Below are 18430 nucleotides of genomic sequence, written 5' to 3' on the forward strand. Positions count from 1 at the left end.
TGTCACTGCTTGATATGTTATGTCAACTACCCGTTAATACTTTTGTATAACAAAGTTATAACAAACTACCCACGAACAATAATATGGTAGGTTAGTGTGGCGCTTGACAGTGATTTCACATTCACAGCGGCCTCAGCTGTGCGCATGCGCAGTAGAGGAAGCGCCGCTCAGGATCAGGAATAAATAAGGGCAGGGAACCCGAACCGCAATGGGACAGCTCGTATCTCGGTCCAATTCGGCCTAAAATACCCCAAAATGGCTTTTATTCTTGACGAGTTGTCGTTAGCGAGGTTTTAGAGGGCTTTAAAGATCTGTTCAGCAGCTGAAAGGGACTGAGAAAGTTTAGAAGGAAACGAACTTCAGGGACGTACAGAGACGGTCATGGAGGATTTCGGTTCGGCGCTGGAGAAGAACGTGGCGGATCTGACCGTGATGGACGTGTACGATATCGCCGCAGTGGTGGGTCAGGAGTTCGAGCGCATTATCGATCAGTACGGATGTGAGGCTCTGTCCCGCCTCATGCCCAAAGTGGTCCGGGTGCTGGAGATCCTGGAGGTTCTGGTGAGCCGGAACAGCATCAGCCCAGAGACCGAGGAGCTGCGCCTGGAGCTGGACCGACTCCGACTGGAGCGGATGGACAGACTGGAGAAGGAGAAGAAACATAAAAAGGTGCTTTTATAGGCTCGAGGAATATATATATATATATATATATATATATATATATATATATATATATATATATATATATATATATACTACTATACAAGCACATATATTAAATAAACAAAAACTTTTATTAGATGCGATCTTACTACACACACGGATATATATATACATATATATATATATATAAAATTTAAGATGTATATTTTATATATACAGTTATAAATATATTAATGTTTATATTTATTGTATTTAATTAATATCAATATTTTATATGTAATTAATATTACACTAATAAATATATGTAATTTAATATATAGATTGTAAATTATTATTATTATCATATATATATATATATATATATATATATATATATATATATATATATTAAATGTTTATATTTATATATAATTCATATTAATTTATGATATGTAATTACTATTCATTAATCATTAATAACATTACATATATACTGTATTTCCTACTACTTCTACTACACGTCACATCACATTATGAAGTTGTTTCAGAAGTGATGTTTCAGAACAAAGCACATGGGAAATTCTAAGTTCCTTCTCTGGACAGGAAATGATGGAACTGAACCACAGTCCATCACCATCACGTAACATCGTGTCCACTGGGACAGTGAGCACATATCAGATTTATTTACATGGCACTTTATGGTGCTTTAAAGAATACCATGTCCATGGTATTATGGCAAGTGCAGCACATAAGATTCTCACATAATATAAAGATAATTTTGTTTTACATTAATATCTGCATATGAGCATATTAGGATTGGGTGGTATATCGAGTTTGTTTGATATATAACGGGCAGTACTGTTTATATCGATATACAGTAGTTTGGTATGAGGACATCTGAAAAAGAGCCCAATAATTCTGACTAAAATAGCTAAATGTTCCTAAAATATTTGTTGTTAGACAATTAATGTGCCATATGTAGAATTTGAATCTACGTATTTTACGATAGCAGTTACTGTAAATTTTCAATTATAATGAGGTAACCAAATAACCTAATATAATTAGTCTGTGCTATTGTTTTCATTCATTTTTATTTTTATTTTAGTAAATTTAAATTGTGCTCAAAAAAGCTAAACTAAAAAGTTTTTAGATTTTAATGTTTAGAACGTAATGTGAAATTAAACCTATTTTTGCACATAATATATAGCATAGCCTACATGTTTACATTCACTATATTTGTTTTCATAGCCTTCGATATGAACACTGTTTGTAGGACAACACTGGGCAGGATTATGAAATAACTGTTTTTTGTTTTGTTTTTTGTTTTTAAATAAATACAGATTTTTTTTTTTCTAAATAGAGAAATCTAGAAAATACCAAGTGTATACTATATATTGCCATTAAGTCGAGATATTATTTTTTGGCCATATCGCCCAGCCCTGAATACAGCTTTTGTCCTTCTGTGAATATGTTATTATGCTCCTCCTGCTTTGTGTGTTTTTTGCTTATTGTTTCAAGTGAAGGTCAGTTGTTAAATATACACTCATGTATATTTTATGAGCCACTTCTGAAAAGTGTGTGTGTGTGTGTGTGTGTGTGTGTGTGTGAACAGGAGCTGGAGTTGGTGGAGGATGTGTGGAGAGGAGAAGCCCAGGATCTGTTGTCCCAGATCTCCCAGCTGCAGGAGGAAAACAAAACACTCCTCAACAACCTGTCCCTCAAAGAGTATCCGATGACGGAAGAGGACATACAGAAACAGGAAGGTAGTCTTAAAGCTCAGTGTTCATAAAAAGAAAGCATTGTGTCAGTCTCAAACGGTGTGAAACTCTATATCCCACAATGCACTGCGCTCCACTTGATCTTCCATTTCCAATGTGATGAAATAAAACCGTATTTTATGGAAGCTTGTTTCCGCCACAGAATGAAAAATAAAAAAGGTAATTGCGACTTTTTATCTCACAATTCTGACTTTATTTCTCAGAATTGCGAGATATAAAGTCGCAATTGCGTGTTATAAAGTCAGAATTGTGATATATAAAGTCAGAATTGTGAGATATAAAGTCAGAATTGCGTGATATAAAGTCGCAATTGCGTGTTATAAAGTCAGAATTGTGAGATATAAAGTCAGAATTGCGTGATATAAAGTCGCAATTGCGTGTTATAAAGTCAGAATTGCGAGTTATAAAGTCAGAATTGCGTGATATGAAGTCGCAATTGCGAATTATAAAGTCAGAATTGTGAGTTATAAAGTCGCAATTGCGTGTTATAAAGTCAGAATTGCGTGATATAAAGTCGCAATTGTGAGTTATAAAGTCAGAATTGTGAGATATAAACTATTCTGAGAGGAAAAAAGTCAGTCTTTTTCCCCCCATAGAATTGGACTTTGTAACTCGCAATTGCGAGTTTATATCTTACAATTCTGAGAAAATATGTCAGAATTGCGAGATATAAACTCGCAATTATGTGTTATAAAGTCAGAATTGCGAGAAAAAAAGTCAGAATTCTTAGTTTTCTCTCTCGCAATTCTGACTTTATAACACGCAATTGCGACTTTATATCTCACAATTCTGACTTTATAACACGCAATTGCGACTTTATATCACGCAATTCTGACTTTATATCTCGCAATTGTAAGAAATAAAGTCAGAATTGCGAGATGTAAACTCGCAATTGTGAGAAAAAAAGTCAGAATCGTGAGATAAAAAGTCGCAATTATTAATATTATTTATTCATTCTGTGGCGGAAACAAGCTTCCATAGTATTTGACTTATTTGATAAGGCATCCAAAACAAAATGTTACACAAAATTGTATTAAAAACGCAAAAAATGCACTATGTAGTCAGCAAGTATTCCATTTGGAACATAGCCTGATGCTGTTTTCCCAGCATGCCTGTACCGGATACAAAGCAAACCCATGTGATCATGCCCATTGGAATTCTCACACGTTCTTTCAGCCATTTAGGAACTGACACAAACGCTGCACAAAGCGTCCCTTCTCCATGTGACAGAAGATGAGGCAGTGCAATTACTGCACGAGCAGCACAGAGACTCCACAGTGCCTCTGACACACTCACGTGCCCGATCCACTGCCGTCAGAACAGTCTCTCTCTCTCTGATTCAGTGTCAAACGCAGAGCGCAGCTGTTTACACAAACATTCCAGCGCCGCGCTCAACGGTGATTTAAAAATGCAAAGCAGAAATTACTTGAATCATAGGCTCCTCAAAATAATATTCTGGGTCATTTACAGCTTAATGCATATGGACAGCACCTGTGTAAATGTAATAATAATTACATAATATAAATTAATATATTAATATTAAAGTTTATATATATATATATATATATATGATATATATATATATATTGATAAGTGTCTGCCTATCAGAAATGAATAAATGTTAATATAAATATATTAATGTATATTAACGTATATAATAATAACGTCCCAAAAAATCCTATCATTGCATCCCTAATATTTTTTTGGCCGATAGCAATATTTGTAACTTGCTCACTTGAATTTGAACTTTTGTCATTAAAGCAGACATCCAGAAAGCCACGTCTCAAACAGCGCGCAAATACTGAAATTAACTCTGTTTTCACGTCTTCTTGTCCTTGAACGGACATATTCACACAAAATGATGTCAAAAAAGCCTGTCTCGGCAAGTATCCTAGTAAACATGTTCAGTTATTATGGCTTGAGTGAACGTAAACAGTTGAGAAAGAAAACGCATGTGTACAGTGTCAATGGATCTGTGCATTAGCTCTTAAAGTGACAGTAGCCCAATATTCCTGCTGTAGCGAAAACAAATCGGTGGCCGACAGGAAAATGTCATCGTCTGAGACTGCAGAGAGTAGCCAGTTCAGCAATGAGGTTTCTTTACAAGGATAAATTAAGAAATTATGTTTACTTAATTATTCAGTAAAACTATATGTTATTGTGAATATTATTGTTACTTGTTCATCATTGTGTCAGTGTTTTATTCGCTGAACTAAACTTGCTTGCTTGCACGAAGAGCAACATAGTAACGAAACGCGTTTGTCCATTTAGGGCTACTGTAGAAACATGTCAGCGCATTTCAATGTAAGGGGATCCGCGGTGTGTGTAGACAGAAACTGCTCATTCTAAGGTAATACAAATATAACGGTTCATTAAGTAAGGTCTTTATACACCACTGAAAACTTCTTTTTCAAGGTAGTGAGGAAACGTGCTCTGTAGCGCTGTTTATTCGCTGTGGGCTACGGTAGAAACATGACGATACAATATGTCGACCTCCATAGAAGGGGGTGCCCGCGGTTACGGAGATATTAATGTCTCATTCTAAGGTAATAAAAACATAACGGTTCATTATGCAAGGTCTTTATACACCACTGAAAACATAGTTATGGATCTTATATTGCATTTCTGTCAATAGATCCTCAGGAATATTACACATTGGACCTTTAAGTTGTATTTAACTCTGAATATTCATTGAAGGCTGGCAGCACATTATATTTCTAGGTCATGACAAATGTGAAGCGTGTCAGTGGTTGCGTGTCAGATGCTCTGCACGGACACAGATCTATTTTAAGAGCAGCAACATGGGCACTCAGACACGAAGTTATTTGCTTACAGTGTCCGTCAGACTTCTTGTGTCTTTCCAGTGACCTGGTCCATGCAAAACAAGAACCTAATCCTGAAACTTCCTCCAACTAGTGTGCCGATCAAAAATGCCCAATATGTTATCGATTAAACATGCATTATATTTGGATCTTTCTATGAATGTCAGTTCTCTGTGTAGTAAATAAGGCTGTTTTTAATTTGTGATGCCAGGCATGACTGAGAGGGAGCGGCAGGTGATGAAAAAGCTGAAGGAAGTTGTAGATAAACAGCGAGACGAGATCCGCGCCAAAGACCGTGAGCTGACGCTCAAAAACGAGGACGTTGAAGCGGTAAGGAACTATGCTTCTGATCAAAACCCATTAGAGCACTGATTTAACTCTAGAAAACAAGACCGAAAGATGTCGAAGTCTTTCTCTGAGTCTTTTTGCTGGATAAGTAATCAAAGTTTCACTCGGAGATTCATCATATTGTTGATGTTTAATGCATTACATTTCTTCCAGCTCCAGCAGCAGATGAACCGGCTGATGAAGATCAACCACGACCTGAGGCATAAGATCACGGTGGTGGAGGCCCAGGGTAAATCCCTGATCCAGCAGAAGGTGGAGCTGGAGGCGTCCGGTCAGGCAAGACAGCAGGAGCTTGGGAAGCTGCGACAGGAAGTGACCCGTCTTAAGGAGCGACTGAAAGAGCAGGGCAAGACCAGCGCTGAGACACAGGAGCCTGTAGGGCCACCTTCTCCTGCAAAGGTACATTAATGGGGATTGATGTTGCTTCGATTGTGTTGCTTTTATACATGCATATTGTTTATCAACCAGAGTTGGGTATAAGATGTTACAAAGTAACTTGCAAAGTAATGCGTTGGGTATAACGTGTTACTGTATTCTAATTACTTTTCGTTATAACCCAGTAATGTAACTCATTACATTTAAAATGTATGTAATTTGATTACAGTTACTGATGTCAATAAAATTAAGTTACTTGCGTTACAAATGTATTGTTAAGAAAAAAATATTTTGTAAAATGCATTTCTAATCACGTTTGGCCGGCTTCGTCAGTTAATGAGCATGCGCTTTAATGAATTACCGGAGAACGCGCTTCATGACACGCACACACGCGCAAGGTCTGTCGCTCTCTCCCTCTCCGCAGTGTGCGCGCTATACGGGTTGGAGCACAGTCTCTTCTGTCGCGCATGCGCGCTCTTGCTCGTTCGCTCTAGGTTCCGGGAGATTTTAACTAATTTGCGGGCATCAGGGAGCCGTTATCAATATGCGGGAGACTCCCGGAACTTCCGGGAGACTTGGGATGTCTGCAATATTAAATTACGGAAAGAACGGAGTTTCACTTTGTAGTGTATTCTTGTAGTTTTAATAGGTTTTCAAAGTAACTTGAAAGTAAAGTAATTAGTAATCTGATTACTTTTTACATGCAGTGATCAATAATGTAATCAAATTAAAATTTTAAAGTAGTAATTTGTAGAGGATTACTTTTTTTGAGTAACTTACCCAACACTGTTAGCAACTCATGAAATTTTCTGCTAATGCTGGGGCCACACCACAAGATATTGTGGGCGATGTCTCCCCTTCCGTCGGTCCTAAGTGAAGTCCCGATTATCTTGATGGTTCAACAGATTATCTTATCACATTTTCTTGTGGTGTGAGGTGTGTTAAGAGTGACCGAACCTGTGAATCGTAAATATTCAACATGTTAAAAGCTTACGATCAGAAATCCTGATGTGTGGGGGCAAACGGGCACATACTCTTTTGATTGTCTTTTGATTAATGGGTTATGAAATTTTTATTTTTGCTTGATTCCAATGCATTGAGCCACTTCAGTGTTCAACTGCAGTATTCAGTCATTTCTATTTCTATTTAAAGGAAGCAAGTGTGATATAAAGCATTGGAATGTTCACATGGTGACCGCAATGAGTCAGAATGAAACATCAGTGAGTCACAGTCACAGAGGAATAGGATAAGATAAATCAGTAGACAGTATATTTGAGGTGCAACTATTTATTATTAATTAGGGCTGCCAGGGTTAAATTGTGAACTTTTGGGATTCATTGAATATGTTTCATTTAATGCAGTTCGCACATATGCTTGCATTTAAACAGATTGTTTATCAGCAAATGATGATGATAAAGTGATTGCATGGTGCGTTTGTTTAGAAATCAAATGCAGGTGAGATTTTTGAACAGAACTAGGTCATTTGCATTGCAAGTTCGTTCAAACGTTTGGGGTCGGTGAGATTTTTAAGTCTCTTATTATACTCACAAAGGATTTGCTGCTCAAAAAAGAAACATTTTATTATTATTATCAATGTTGAAATCTGTGATACATATTTTTTCAGGATTCTTTGATGAATAGAAAGTTCAAAAGAACAGAAATCGAAAAGGAAATAGACATTTTGCATGGTACATTTGCTTAGAAATCAAGTTTAGATGAGATTTAACAGAACACAGAAGTTATTTGCACAATTTTGAAGTATTATCTTAAAAAGTCATGAGATTAATTTTGATTGTTTTAATCTTTTTGTGCCCGTAATATTATGTAGTGTGTGTTTTGTTTTGGCAAAAAAAAAACTCAAAAGAAGAAATGAAACTCCTGAGTCAAAAGTTGTGCTGGATTGTGTTTTTATAACTCTGATTTTGTGTCAATTTGTTCAGTTGTTTATTTGAACTGTTCACCCAAGCACACACTCCAGATAAAATGTTGGTTGCAATTTGCAATCCACATGTTTGTAACCACAGTCGACTAAAGCGGCCCCTTCCTGGGGTCAGGATTTAGCTTCTGAGCTCCTCGCCGGGGGCCTGGAGATGGACGAGGGTCCCCTCAGCTTCCCCCCCCACACAGAGGCCCCGGGAGCCCTGACAGAGGACAGTGAGGAGGAGAAGGATGATGAAGAGCCTGTGTTTTTATGGGTAACCCTGCAGCGGCAGCTCTAAGGATAGCATGGAGTGTAAACTAACACCTGACCCATATCTGCGACTGTTTGCACGAGTGTGTGCAGCTGGTTCTGTACCAGCATACAACAGACCGTCAGAGTAGTGCACTAATGGCTTCAGTCCTTCACACAGATACACACTCATTGTGAAGAGTGTCAGCTGGCGCATGCCTGACTGTAAATGCAGCCTGCATGTGTGCAAGTGTTTGTGCTGAATGCAAACCATGTGACTGAATTAAATGTTAACTCATTGAGATCATGAGATCATAGTAGATCATAACAGAGAGCTTGCGGTCTACTGTAAAAATAAAAAAAGGCACCAATCATGTACTGTAGTTCATTTACATTTACAGACAGAGTCAACTGTCATAAACTTACAATGGCCGTGTGATGAAAGCAAAGGGGATGTTGTGTGAAAGACACAATTTTTTGTCAGTGTTTTCTTGCTGACATATTTACCATTGAAACAGGAAGTGCTCAACAGCTATTCACCATTTTATCTGTTTCAAATGATTTTGTTTAAAATGTACTCTGCTGTTCAAATGTTGGGGCTCAGTAAGATTTTTAATGTTTTTGAAAGTCTCTTGCTCACCAATACTACATTTATTTGATCATTTGAAATATTACAATTTTAAATAACTGTTTTCTATTTGAATATATAGTAAAATGTAAATTATTTCTGTGATCAAAGCTGAATTCATCATCATAACTCCAGTATTCAGTGTCACATGATCCTTCAGAAATCATTCTAATATGATGATTCGCTGCTCAAGAAACATTTACTATTATTACTAATGTTGAGGTGCTTCATATTTCTGTGGAAACCGTGATGCATCTTTTTCAGGATTCTTTGATGACTAGAAAGATCAAAAGAACAGCATTTATTCAAAATAGAATCTTTTGTAACATTATAAATCTCTTTACTGTGACTTTTGATCAATTTAATGTGTCTTTGCTGAATCAAAGTTTTCTTTTTGCATATGTAAAGGTTTATTAACTTTTAGGAAAATATCGGTTGTCGGATATGAACTAAAAGCCAGTAAACTCTCATTTCAATTTTATGCGTCTTTAGAAACAACTGAATATGTCTTGTGGTGTTTTTTGTTGTGCATTAACAGCAGGTGATATCTGTGTCTTTTTGAGATGCTCTGATATGAAGATGTTTAACTCTCCTCAGCAGCGTGTGGTTCTGTATGTGACTGTAAGTGTTCCTCTCATCCACCAGGAGGCGCTGTGTGATGATGACATGTCCACTCTAGATCCAAAAGACCCGAACCGCCCGCGATTCACCCTGCAAGAGCTGCGGGACGTCCTGCATGAGCGCAATGAGCTGAAAGCTAAAGTCTTCATGTTGCAGGAGGAAATCGCCTACTACAGAAGGTTAGCAATCTTAAGTTTTACAATTTGGTCAGTCATATGTTTTAAGAAATTTCATACAATGTATTTCATATATTCATGAAATGTTCTTAATTATCACTTATTATTACAAATCATATAATATATATTATATATAGTTTTTGATAGTATATATGAATTATATGACTGTGTATATATATATATATATATATATATATATATAATGTATGACTTATTTTTTAATCACATTTACAGTGAAGAACAGGAGGAGGAAACAGGGCCGCCGCTGCCAGATCTCTCTCCTAGCCTTCGTCCAAGCTCTCGCTCCAACTTTCAGCCCGAGTCGGGGATAAAGCGACTGTGCGTACCACTAAAAGAGACAAACCTCTACACACACTTGCATTTACATATATTACAAACATAATTAACCCTCTAAATCAGCACCATTATGGTCTTGTGCTGAGAGCGCACATATGATGCCCAAAAATGTTGCTTAGGTTTAGCGCAGGAACAGAGCCCAACTGTTGTTTAGGCTGAACTATGTGCGTCGCGGGTTATGATTTAGAAATGTTCATGCATTTTCAAGTCATGTCATATTTATTTATATAGCACTTTTCACACATTACACATTGTTTCAAAGCAGCTTTACAGAAAGTCATGGTTAATGTTTACAATATCTTAATATCTTCTGCCTTGGTTTAACAGATCATTAACAGATTAGAGCTGCGTGATAATATAGTTTTTTGATGATACAAGCTGATATATGCTATATAGTACAGTATATATCACCCTATGTCTATATACTGTATGTATGCAGGTAAAGTTGGACATATGTATATATCCATATTTATATAAAGTGCTGTGCGATAATATAGTTACATTTAGCAAGAAAAACAATCAAGCAGTTGAGATTTGCTATATAGTATAAATATAGCTTTATATGAGCGTATTGCATGTATGTGAATAAAGCTGAATATAATATATATCCAACTTTACATATAGAACTGTGCAACAGTACAAAGCAACTTGAATTGCGATCAAAGTATACATTTTATCAGTTCATGCTTTTTTAGGGAATTGAACCCATGACATGCTGTTTGAGCTAAATGAACACTAGACCATGAAAAAGCAGTTACACATTCATTTAACTGCAGGCTGACAGACACATTCAGAGTTTTATGACATGCTATGACACATCTTAAGGCATGACCATCATTAATGCTGCCATATGCGTCTGAAATGCTGAAGACTCTTTTAGAAACAGGACACTACAGCTGGTTCTGGGTGTATCTTCTCTTTGCTCAACTCTCCATATCTGTGCCTCTTTGTAACAGGATCTTCACAGCCATTATGCCGATGGTTGCGGCTGGGTTGATTGCAGATGACCCCACTTTACAGCCAATCAGACGACTTATTTCCCTTGTACGACCTTTTGGTGGTTCACCTTTGTGTTCTCTGCTGTTTTAACACCCTTATCCTCCCTGCATGTGATGGAGCTGCATGGCGCCCTCATCTCACCCCCTCATTAGAGCCACTGATCGTAAAGAGCACATTCTGATTGGCTGATTGTGGGGCTATCTGTGCGACCAATCAGCAGGAGGATCGTTAGAATCAGCCAGTCAGAATCTCCAGCTCACACCTCTAACACTCGTGCTGCGCTGTAACCAATTATAACATTGTGTCACTAGATTGTGTCAGCTAAAAGTGTGCTTTATAGATGCGTAGGAAGATTGAACGCTTGATTGTCACTGCCTGTATGAGCTGAAATGTCGAGCAAGAGTACAAATACACAGCGAACTAAATATTTAGCATTTATGAGATGCTTTGTGTAACTTAGTTTATATCTGGAAAGACATTAGTAATGCTGTAGGGATACGGTTATGGTAGTGTGAAACATGTCTAGCGAGATATTATGTTTGTGTAAATGAGGGGGGGTGGGGGTATATATATATATAGAATTTATAGGTTTTTTTTTTTTTTTGCATTCCTACATTAGAATACCGGTAATAATGATGCCTAAGAGATCATATTTTGTGCCAAAATCAAATTATATACACAAATTATAGACCATTATATACACATATATTTTGTATATTTAAATATAAACTTAAAAATATTATATATATAATATTTTAATATTTAAAATATATACAAATATTTACATTTTTTGTATTCTAAAATAACATTGCAAAAAATATATTGTCAGAAAATGTGCAGGTTATATTTATAATATTTGTCAAAATGATGAAAACCTATACATGTTATGTATATATACATTTTAGACTAAGTACGCTGTTTAATTTAATTATTATTCATTTAATATAATAATAATTTTATGAATGCTGATTTCATTTTTTTATTCAAGATGCTTTTATTTTAGAAAAGCATAATCTAGACTTGTTTGCATTATGGTAATGAAAATCTAGCAAATAATCATAAAAATAATGGGGGGGAGGAAATATCAAACTCCTTTTTTACTTTTTGTTTTAAATTCTGGTGTGAAATATGATATTACTTTGTGCAATATAACCATAAATTAGCTGTGCATTATCATCAATAAAAAAATCAACTTGAACAGTTCTCGAGTTTCACAATAACATATAATAAATAGCCCAACAACACCCAAATGTACATGAATCAATCTAGTTTTTGATTCATAGTTTATGGACACAATCTTGCATGGCATTGACAACAAATGATGCTGATGTCCTGTCTTGCATTCACAGGTTTAGTTTCTTTTCCCGGGACAAAACCCGAGGTTCGCAGAGGAGGATGCCGCAGATGGGAGACGGCTTGGGCTCGTGGGCAGTGAAAGATGACGACGTGTACACAGAACAGGCCCAGGAGGCATTGCAACACATGTAACCAACACAAAGCTCCACTAACCGTTAACCTGCACCATGTGACCGTACGCCACGTTTACACTCCCTTTCATGGTCAACTTTCACTGCACAACGTCTGCAAGCTGACGAGACAAGAGCTCACAAAGGGAACATGGGGGACGGGGCTGTTTAGAGTTACTGATAGATTGTGGCCCTTACCTTCATCCAAAAATACTGTTAGGGGGTTTTATGTGCCTATTTTGTTAGATAGTTAGACATTTTATTGCTATTGCACATGATAAGTTACTGTAAGTGGAAGAATTGAAGATTTCAGACAGTTTTCTGATGATGTTTAAAAAAGAAGATGCCTTAAGTAGATAAGATGCATATCTATTTTTAATTCAAATTGAATTATGAACGAGACACAATGGCAAGTAACCATGAATATGCATGTGGCTGAAGAAAAAATAATATTTTTTTTAAAAAGATTTTCAGTAGCTATGCTCAAGCCAGAGATCGTCTGAAAAAGATGGTGGCATTATATGATGAATCATATTTAAAACTTTTTTTGAAATTGCACAGAAGCCTAATTCGTTTGGCACACTGAAATGTTGAGAATTTAAAGGAATATCTGACGTTCAAAACTTAATTTCTACTGACATCCTCCATGGCATGCTGTAGATTATCATGGAAAATAATTTTGACTCGTCCTTCAGTTTGTAACAGAGGTTATATTTACAGTAATGCACTTAAAAATGAAAGTCTATGGGGCAAAACGTATTATTATTATTTTGTAATTAAAATCAGAACATTTTCACTCAAGTGAATTACGTTTTGTGGGAAGAGGTCATTTTTTCCCATTAAAAAAAGTATCTTATGCTCTCCAAGGCTGCATTTACTTAATCCAAAATACAGTAAACTAAAGCAGTAATATTTTGAAATATTATTTTAATTTAAAATAACTATTTTCTATTTACATTTTTAATATATTTTAAAAATGTAATTTATTCCTGTGATCAAAGCTGAATTTTCATCATCATTACTCCAGTCTTCAGTGTCACATGATCCTTCAGAAATCATTCTAATATGATGATTTACTGCTAAAGAAACATTCATTATTATCAATGTTGAAAATTTACATTTTCTTCAGGATTCTTTGATGAATAGAAAGTTCAAAAGAACAGCATTTATTTGAAATAGAATCTTTTTTAATATTATAAATGTTTTTACTGTCACTTTTAAATAATTTACTGCATCCGTACTGGATAAAAATATTAATTTAAAAAAAAAATCTTACTGACCCCAAACTTTTGAACTGTAGTAGTGTACGACATCATATGGTCATGAAAGTGGTTTTAATCACACACTGTATTTTACCATGTATCCCATTGCAATGCACCTTATTCTATACATCATCATTGCACGTTTTGCGTTTGTTTTAAGAACTGAGGGGCAAATCAAACTTATTTTCTGTGGTAATTGACAGCATGTCATCGGTTCTGTATTTAAGAACCTGGATAATGTATCTCTCTCCGTTCCACCTGTATCTGGTGTGTGTGAGCGCACTGGCGCCGTTGTACTGTGGCTGCCGTCGCATCATCCAAGTGGATGCGCACACTGGTGGTGTTGAGGACAGAATCCCTGATATGATTGTAAAGCGCTTTGGGTGTGCAGTAGTACATATGAAAGCGCTATAAAAATGCCTCATTCATTCAATGTCTTTAAACCCTGGAATCATGAAACAAAGTTTAATGCATCATTAAGTGTTTCTGCAGCACATTAAAGCAGAAGAATATTAATAATCCATAGTTTACTACTGGCATCCGGCTGAAGTATCTATCACATGGACAAATTTCATTTGCATTGCTTGAGCGGTGCTTTCACTGTGTTTTGAGAAAGCATGGAAATGCGTGAGTGACTACGGTAAAGTGTGGAAGCTTTGTGATTCAGAAATTCATGCTTGTGGGCCTTAATTCAGTTGTTGAACAGCTAGTACGCCACTCAACCTGATGGCAAACTCCAGAACTGAGAGTGATATCCAGCAACAAGAACTGGATCAAACGTATCATTATGAAGGATTACGCATAACTCATCTCATTGTGTATTAAACTATTTTATACCATGATTAGTCAGAAATTGCTGCTCTTCATTTCGAACATCTTGATAGTCATTGAAACTTTATTTGTATGACAAATGTATGTTTGTCACGAGTTGTTCACCCAAAATTGAACAGTTTTTCATTATTTACTCAGCGTAAAGCCAGTCCATTCCGTATGAGTAAATAATGGCAGAAGTTTCATGTTCAAATGAACTTTTATTTCAAACTAAATTCACATCAGTAAAAACAAAAACAGTCTAGACTAAGAAAAGAAAGTCTTTAATGCATGCAAAGTTTATTCTTGGTCTCTGTAAGAGTCTCTGTGTCGTCTGTCTTCCTTTCTATTGGAGTCTTTCTCTCGGCTTCTGTCCCGGTGGTGTTTAGACTCTCTTTTCTCTTTGTAGTAACCTCTATCATTCCACTCATCCCCTCTATCCCAGTCGTTTTTGCTCTCCCTCCATCGTCCGTGTTCCCTATCTTGTTCTTGGTCTCTTTGCCTTTCCTCCCTCCCGCTTGATGGATCCCATCTATCTGCTGGTCGATTCTGGGGCATCATGGATGCCAGATTGATGGGCTTCCGGAAAGGTCTATCCCTGCCTCCAAACCTCAGCTGACCGGATTCCTTCTTGCCACCTTGGCCTCCTCCGAGTCGGCGAGGAATCCATCCCTGGAGCGTCCGCTCTTGCTCGAAGTCCACAAAGAGCTCGTACTGGTCCACGACCAGCTTGTTGGCATCTCTCCAGGCTCTCTTCAACGAGCGCTCCTCCTTGTACTCGACGAAACCGTAGCGCTTGGAGAAACCCGTCACAATGTCTCGGACCAAACGCACCCTGCGGACGTCTCCAAATTTGGAGAAGACCTCCTGGAGCTTGTCCTCAGACGTCTGCGGGTTCAGGCGTGCCACGAACAGCGTCAGGTGAGGGTCCCCGGTCACACCCTTGTTAGGCTGGTAGCGGGCCAGCATGCCCCTCCACACGGCTCTGTCATGCGGTTCCACATCTGTGCCATCGATACTGCCTGCTCTGAGGGGGTCGTAAACCTTCGCGACAGAACTCCACTCGCTCATCATCTGATGGTAGAGTTTATGCAATAATTAATGCAAAATCCAGCTCTCTCAAATAAATGAAGAATTCAGTCATTACTTTTTAACCCTATGTGAAACTTACATTTTTAACACTCTTTGCAGACTTATATAGCGCATGAGTCGTATGCACTAATTTTATGGTGCAATGTAGAACTTGACAGCCTTTGATAACTAGGAAATGGATGGAAATGGAAATAACAGCATACTGACATTAGGATGGGTAAATAATGACAACTTTGATTTTTGTATTTGTGTGTGTGTGTATGTGTATGTGTATATATATATATATATATATATATATTTATTTATTAGTACCTTTGTTGTCACTATTTAGGTTTATTTATTTTTTCATTTCAGTTTTAGTTCTTATTTTCTTAGTTCATTTTACTGCTTAAATTTGCCAAAAGCTTTATTTTAATTATCAAAAATGTTTTTAATAGTTTAAGATAATAATAACCCAGCATGATTAGAGAATGATTAGTGGAAATAAGGACGTATAATCGTCTGTAACTTTACCACCTAGCAAACGGCCTCTCTCTACGCTTTTAAATGTTGTCTACTTAGGCAATTCACTAGGTTTTAAGAAGATGCTGCTTTTATGCTCGTTAACAAACTAACGTTAGACGATATTATCCAGAGTCATTTTAAACCGAATCAGAGCACACACAAAGATGTGCTGTACACTTTTAGTGTTTAAATTAGTCATATCTCTTTGAATCCACTAAAACCGCATATAGGCTACTATTGATATTTAATTGTTTTGTAATTCTGAATAATGTCATAGACATATTTTCCACAGTACAATAAAATAAAGCATCGAAACAAACCTTGTGGGTCCGCCGTCTAAAACTCTCCGTGTGGAAACCATAAGACAGTAAAATAAACTCCGGCTGTGCTGATCGCGATGTCTATGGTGCTGATCTTCTTCTTCTTCTTTTAGTTTCTTGGCAAATTGCATCGTTCATTTGTTGCATACCGCCACCTACTGTACCTGAGTGTGTAGAGTGTTACAGTAATCTTTTGGCTATTCAATTAAAAGGCAGGGCTCTCAAGTCTCACGCATTGGGCGTGAGACACACGCATTTCAACCCGTTCACACGCTCACACGCCCCACCTTGTATTTCTCACGCTGAGGAGTAAGGGAACTTGTCCCGCTATACAATTAATGGACGAGGCGCAGGCAAACGGAGGGAAGTTCTCTGCCGAGTTCATAGCATCTGTCTCGAGTTATACTGAGTTAAATGCTAGCTACCTGCCAATCAGAAATTAGAATTAGTTGTTTCCGGGTAAATTATGTGTTTCCGCTGCAAGCACGTTCGTTACTAGACAACAACACGCGCACACACGGAGTGGAAGTTGAAAGAGCACGATCTGATGAATGCGGTTTGCGGACAGAATTTTTTTTTTTTTTTTTAGCATTTTGATTTTACGATTCCTGGACGATCCCCTTTGCCTGTGATCAAAGACAGTGAGAGCTGATGTTGAGGAGTATAGCCAAATTCGTGCTAAATTATTTTTGATTGCAAAAACTGCTTTTAAAGGGGTCATCGGATGCAAAATACACTTTTATATGGTATTTGCAAATAAATGTGTCTTTGCAGTGTGTGGACACAATCACCATGCAATGAAAGAAATACATTCACTTTTTTTTAATCCTCAAAAAGCCTTAAAGTTGTTGCTCATTATCATTTAAAGAGACATGCACGGGTCACTGTGAACAGAGCTGTTTTTGAAGAGGTAAAAAGGGTGTTGTTTTACACAACCATTGAGAAATTTTAACCAAAGTATGTTTCAAACTTTACATGAAGACCCAAAAGAATCATACCAACTTGTGGAAAATGGGCATCCGATGACCCCTGTAAAGGTGACCGGTTTGGGTCTTGACATACATGCTCAGGGCAAGTTGTTATGACACAATGTTATGTACATTGAGCACTGATGTTCAGTTGGCTTGTTTGGGGTCAAATTTATTTTTATTTTTCAATAAATTTGTATTTTTTAAATATAACTATTTATTTTATTTGGATGAATTTGTCTTTTTATCAGATTCAACAATTGTTATAATTTCCATTTGTGCTGGTCAATTATGAACAATAGGCAAAATCTCACTCTAGACTTTTGATAAAACTTGAGAGCCCTGGAAAGGGGCCAAACTAAATCTAAAAAAACAAAACAAACAAAAATATTTTTTTCCTTTTTCCCCCTTCCCTTCTTCTTCCCTTTTTCCCTTCCTAAATTCTTCTCATTAAATCACTGTCTTTAAGGGAAATAAATAAGGCTCTAATTCTGTCACTTTGCATTCCTTGTTCCCCAAGAATATCCTCAATGTTATCGTCCATTTCTTGCCATCTTTGTCTCTGCTCACGGTATCTCCTACATCTAAATAAATCATGCTTCACATCTTCCTGTGTTTGACATTCTGTGCATAAACCATTTCCTTTTCCTACCAGCTTCAGTGTCGCGTTCAATCCTGTATGTCCCATTCTTAATCTTGAGTATACTATTTCTTCCTATTTTTCATATTATTTTTCCTCCAACCTGTTTCTGCATATTGTAATATTGCCTAGCTCTAGGTTCTGCTTCCCATTCTTGTTGCCATTTATTTATTTAAATTTTTATTTTAGCTTCTGCTTCTCCTTGAGTCCTTTCTCTATTGAAACATTTCCCAACAGAACTGAACTGTTATTCCTAGGCTTTGAATATTTCACAGTATATTTCTAATCTCTTGCTCATCTCTGATTGAAACTTCACTTTCTAAGCACCCATTGAATCTGAACATATTAGTGATTTTAATGGTTTTATCTCTTCTACCCGCCTTAATGCTGTTATTATGCCAGTCATTTCAATTGCATAAACGTAATTATTTAGCCTATTCTTCATACCTTTT

At 36.8% G+C, this 18430-nt stretch overlaps 2 protein-coding genes across 6 annotated transcripts; one reads left to right on the forward strand and one right to left on the reverse strand.

Annotated features, from left to right (window-relative positions):
- The first annotated feature begins 148 nt into the window (after positions 1-148).
- rilpl1 (Rab interacting lysosomal protein-like 1) lies at positions 149-13240 on the forward strand. 4 transcript variants are annotated; one of them, XM_077243664.1, is made up of 9 exons: positions 151-669; positions 2255-2405; positions 5454-5572; positions 5744-5989; positions 7990-8160; positions 9409-9563; positions 9795-9899; positions 10874-10961; positions 12266-13183. In XM_077243664.1, exons 1-9 carry the CDS (start codon positions 382-384, stop codon positions 12269-12271), a joined length of 1329 nt encoding a protein of 442 aa, XP_077099779.1. In that variant the 5' UTR covers positions 151-381; the 3' UTR covers positions 12272-13183. The 4 variants fall into 4 exon arrangements, with proteins under 4 accessions (XP_077099781.1, XP_077099780.1, XP_077099779.1 ...); XM_077243666.1 differs by lacking the exon at positions 7990-8160 and having other exon boundaries at positions 149-669; positions 12266-13240; XM_077243663.1 differs by lacking the exon at positions 10874-10961.
- Positions 13241-14510: 1270 nt separating this feature from the next.
- Positions 14511-16806, reverse strand: snrnp35 (small nuclear ribonucleoprotein 35 (U11/U12)). 2 transcript variants are annotated; one of them, XM_077243667.1, is made up of 2 exons: positions 16371-16806; positions 14511-15528 (listed from the first exon to the last, which is right to left on the reverse strand). In XM_077243667.1, exon 2 carries the CDS (start codon positions 15526-15528, stop codon positions 14755-14757), a length of 774 nt encoding a protein of 257 aa, XP_077099782.1. In that variant the 5' UTR covers positions 16371-16806; the 3' UTR covers positions 14511-14754. The 2 variants fall into 2 exon arrangements, with proteins under 2 accessions (XP_077099782.1, XP_077099783.1); XM_077243668.1 differs by lacking the exon at positions 16371-16806 and adding an exon at positions 15626-15710.
- Between the last annotated feature and the right edge of the window lie 1624 nt (positions 16807-18430).

This window comes from Siphateles boraxobius, unplaced genomic scaffold, assembly GCF_051911475.1.
Source record: "Siphateles boraxobius isolate OS27281-9 unplaced genomic scaffold, OSU_SipBor_1 25, whole genome shotgun sequence".
In the NCBI taxonomy this organism is placed as follows: domain Eukaryota; kingdom Metazoa; phylum Chordata; class Actinopteri; order Cypriniformes; family Leuciscidae; genus Siphateles; species Siphateles boraxobius.